The sequence below is a fragment of the Haematobia irritans genome, chromosome 1 (assembly GCF_050003625.1).
Source record: "Haematobia irritans isolate KBUSLIRL chromosome 1, ASM5000362v1, whole genome shotgun sequence".
Lineage (NCBI taxonomy): Eukaryota > Metazoa > Arthropoda > Insecta > Diptera > Muscidae > Haematobia > Haematobia irritans.
This window is the reverse complement of record NC_134397.1, coordinates 122,450,103-122,453,690: the sequence shown is the minus strand read 5'-3', so window position 1 is coordinate 122,453,690 and position 3,588 is coordinate 122,450,103. Positions and strand designations below refer to the sequence as shown.

Below are 3,588 nucleotides of genomic sequence, written 5' to 3'. Positions count from 1 at the left end.
CGTTCCGCCATAGTAGTGCCTGAACTCCTCGAATACGGTTTTAGAGGCATTCAGGCATAATCCGACGAACGTAGCGTCATACCACTTTTCGCTCGAACAAGTATTGTGTCATAGCTTCGTACCTCCCATACAACACAGTAATGTAATTCATTTCCTTTTAATTTAGGTAATTCTCAAGAGGTTCCTTCGTTTGTAGTAAAAATAAGGATAAACATTTGATTTTTTTCGAAGAACCATGGTAAGGTTAAAGTGGCAGCCCGATTAAGTTTCAGGCTCACTTAGACTATTCAGTCCATGGTAAATTCGAACAAAAGTTTTATTTGTATTGCGTGTACATTAAACCACTATAACATAATATGAAATTTCCTTGATTTTCAACTAAAGTCTTACGGACTCGTATTTTCCAAAATATGTATCATTATCGCAACTTTCCACATTCTCAAAATTTTGTACACCAAACGGATAACATTCGCGAACTGGGACATAGAATATACCTTCAACTTCGTCGACAGCATCTCTCGCCCCCATGCGGACTTCAGATAAATTCGAACCACAATTGTGGAACTTTGCCTGGATGAAGTTATCACATCTTATTGTTCCAAAGTCATTCAACTCTAGAACTTCAGCATAGTACGATGTAACGCGTATATGAGAACACTCATGAGAATCACATCCCGGTTGATAATTTCCTCCATTTACATAGAAATCAGCTTTACCTATGGGCTTAACAAATCCCAATACACCGATATTCGTGTGGATGGCTTGAACATAAACGGCATCTGTAACGGCTAGACGTTCTTCAGGTTTATTATAAAAGAATAGAGGTTTCGCAGGATCCAAACCGATAATCTTGTGAATTTTTCCATTTTTAACATTTTTCCCCACACTACCAGCGACATGAGCCCCCAAACTATGGCCAGTTATTGTTAATGTTTCAAATGATAGTTTATACTTGGCTTTCATGTGGTCGATGATGGTTGCTATGATTTGGCCTGTGCTGGGTATAGCAATCACCGAAGATACATAATCCCAAGAGCGTGCTCGATTCCAATCCGCAACGATAACATTGCAATCTATGGCTTTTAAGGTGGCTGATATCATGGTCTGGATGGAGGCTGACTCATAACTACTACTCCAACCGTGAACAAATATGTAAGTGGGTTTCTCCGGGTCAAAATAAGAAAATCCTTCTGGCGTATTTATTGAAATTTCCTTAGGCTCCGTGGGATTGTAGCGGGTATAAATGAAGAAATCCACTGTTGGGGCTGCAATTTTGTCAGAATCTTGCTGTCTTGCTATCAAATACTTTTCCATAATATCCTCGTCCACCCAATCATAGTCTTCTTGAGGATCATCTAGGCTATGACTGGAGGTACCTATGAGTAAATATTAAAAACTATTCAGTAATGTGATTTGAAAAGAATTTAAGATAGGTTCTTACTTCCCAAAAAGAGTATCACAAGTGTGAATAACAAAAGCATTTCGTAATTTACATTGCAACTTCCATGAGAACATTTATATAGTAAGCCAAGAAATTGTTTCGATCAATTTAATCCACCGTGACAAATCAAAGTGTAAGTTTATCAAATTAAATTCAACTACAATTGTGTTTCAATCACACTACAAGGAATTATACAATTGGAAATTAATCAATTCAAATTGGAGGTGTCATTCAGCATGTACCAAATTCCACGAGGAACATATCTCGAAATATCGGAATAGTGCGAGATTAAACGAAGCATATATGACCGTAGGTTCGGCCAGACCGAATCTTAAGTACCCTCCACAATGGATTGCGTAAAAAGTTATATTAAATACTGTCGTCTTCAATTGAATTACCTGGGTTATGCCAACTCTTACGAACGGTATCTTGAAACTCCTAAGAATGGATTTTAAATTGTAAGTGGGTCCATATGGAGTATATGTTGGACAAAAAGGCAATTAAATTAAATGCCTAATTACCGCAAATGTGGTATACACATTTGTTTTTCGATAGCCAAATTTTTTTGTTTTTGTCCGACGAGATTTTACCACATTAATTTACATCCACGCAACTACACTGTTAGAAAAATATGTTTTTCATATGTTCCGATATAAACAAAATGTGTTTCAGGCACAATTTTTAATCACAATATATTTAACTACAAACATGTAATGTTCCTAAACTAACATTAAATGTTTGGGACATATATGTTAATATGTTAGAATATATTATGTTTGGGGCATGAATGTTTCATAAAAATAATATGTGTGAATGTAAACATATATAAATTTACAAATTTCGAATAAACATATATATGTTGTGATATTTTATTCAAAGAGCGACAGAGAGAATATAGAGAAAGAAATAGAAATGGAAACCGGGAGGGTTGACGAAAGATATCAACATAAAACAGCAAGAGAATCAAAAGAGAACAATTTCTGTGAAACCGCTTGTATGTTGTTTCGGAAAACTGTTTTATGATAAGGTCAATCATTTGATATGATTAAGTCTAAATATTATTTAATTTGAATATTATAATGAGTATTCGGAGTGAAAAGAATAGACTGTCGAAACCAAGAGAATAGACATTTGAAAAAAAAGAATATGTTTTCGCCTTGAGGGCAGCATTTTATGTATGTGTGGATATGTGTTTTGTTTAACAGTTTGGCATTATGGGCACATGTTTTTTTTTTTGGTTCGTTAAAAGAAATCGGAACGTACGAGGAGTAAGTCAAAATATTACGGCAAAGGAAATTAAAAAAAAAAAAACAAGTATAAACGGCCGTAAGTTCGGCCAGGCCGAATCTTATGTACCCTCCACCATGGATTGCGTACACACAAAGAAAATTTCATTAAAATTGAGCCAACGAAAAATTTTCATTGATATAACGGAACATTTTCATTAATACAATAAAAATATTCGTTAATAACACGAAACGTTACGTTGATTAACAGAAAATTCGTTATAATAACGAAAAATTTCGTTGTATTAACGAATTTGTTTCATTGGCTGACTTTTAACGACACATTTCGTTAATATAACGAAACTTTTTCTATTAGTGTAGAAACTTCTACGAAAGACTGTAATCCACAATCGAATTACTTGGGTTGTGGTATCTTAAATCGTTTTCTAAATAGTGAGTTAGTGCATACGTGGTATCTATTAGACCAAAAGGTATGTAAGTCTACAAATAATTACGAGTCGATATGGACTTTTGCACGGTACGTAGGGAGCCAGAATTGAAATATGGGGGTCGCTTATATGGGGGCTATGTACAATTATTGATATGGACCAATTTTTGTGTGATTGGGGATTGATTTATCTGAGGGCTATATATAACTATAGACCGATATGGACCTAGTTAGACATGGTTGTTAACGGCCATATACTAGCACAATGTACCACATTTCAACTGACTCGAATGAAATTTGCTCCTCCAAGAGGCTCCAAAACCATATACTACCACCACGTACCAAATTTCAACCAGATCGGATGAATTTCGCTTCCCCAAAAGGCACCGTAGGTCAAATCTGGGAATCGGTTTATATGGTTGCTACATATGATTATGGACTGATATGGACCACTTTTGACATGGTTTTTAAAT

At 35.3% G+C, this 3,588-nt stretch overlaps 1 protein-coding gene across 1 annotated transcript; it reads right to left on the bottom strand.

The window, feature by feature from the left end:
* Nucleotides 1–340: 340 nt before the first annotated feature.
* Nucleotides 341–1,481, bottom strand: LOC142231395 (phospholipase A1-like). Its single transcript, XM_075302005.1, has 2 exons — nucleotides 1,442–1,481; nucleotides 341–1,376 (listed from the first exon to the last, which is right to left on the bottom strand). Exons 1-2 carry the CDS (start codon nucleotides 1,479–1,481, stop codon nucleotides 379–381), a joined length of 1,038 nt encoding a protein of 345 aa, XP_075158120.1. The 3' UTR covers nucleotides 341–378.
* Nucleotides 1,482–3,588: the final 2,107 nt, after the last annotated feature.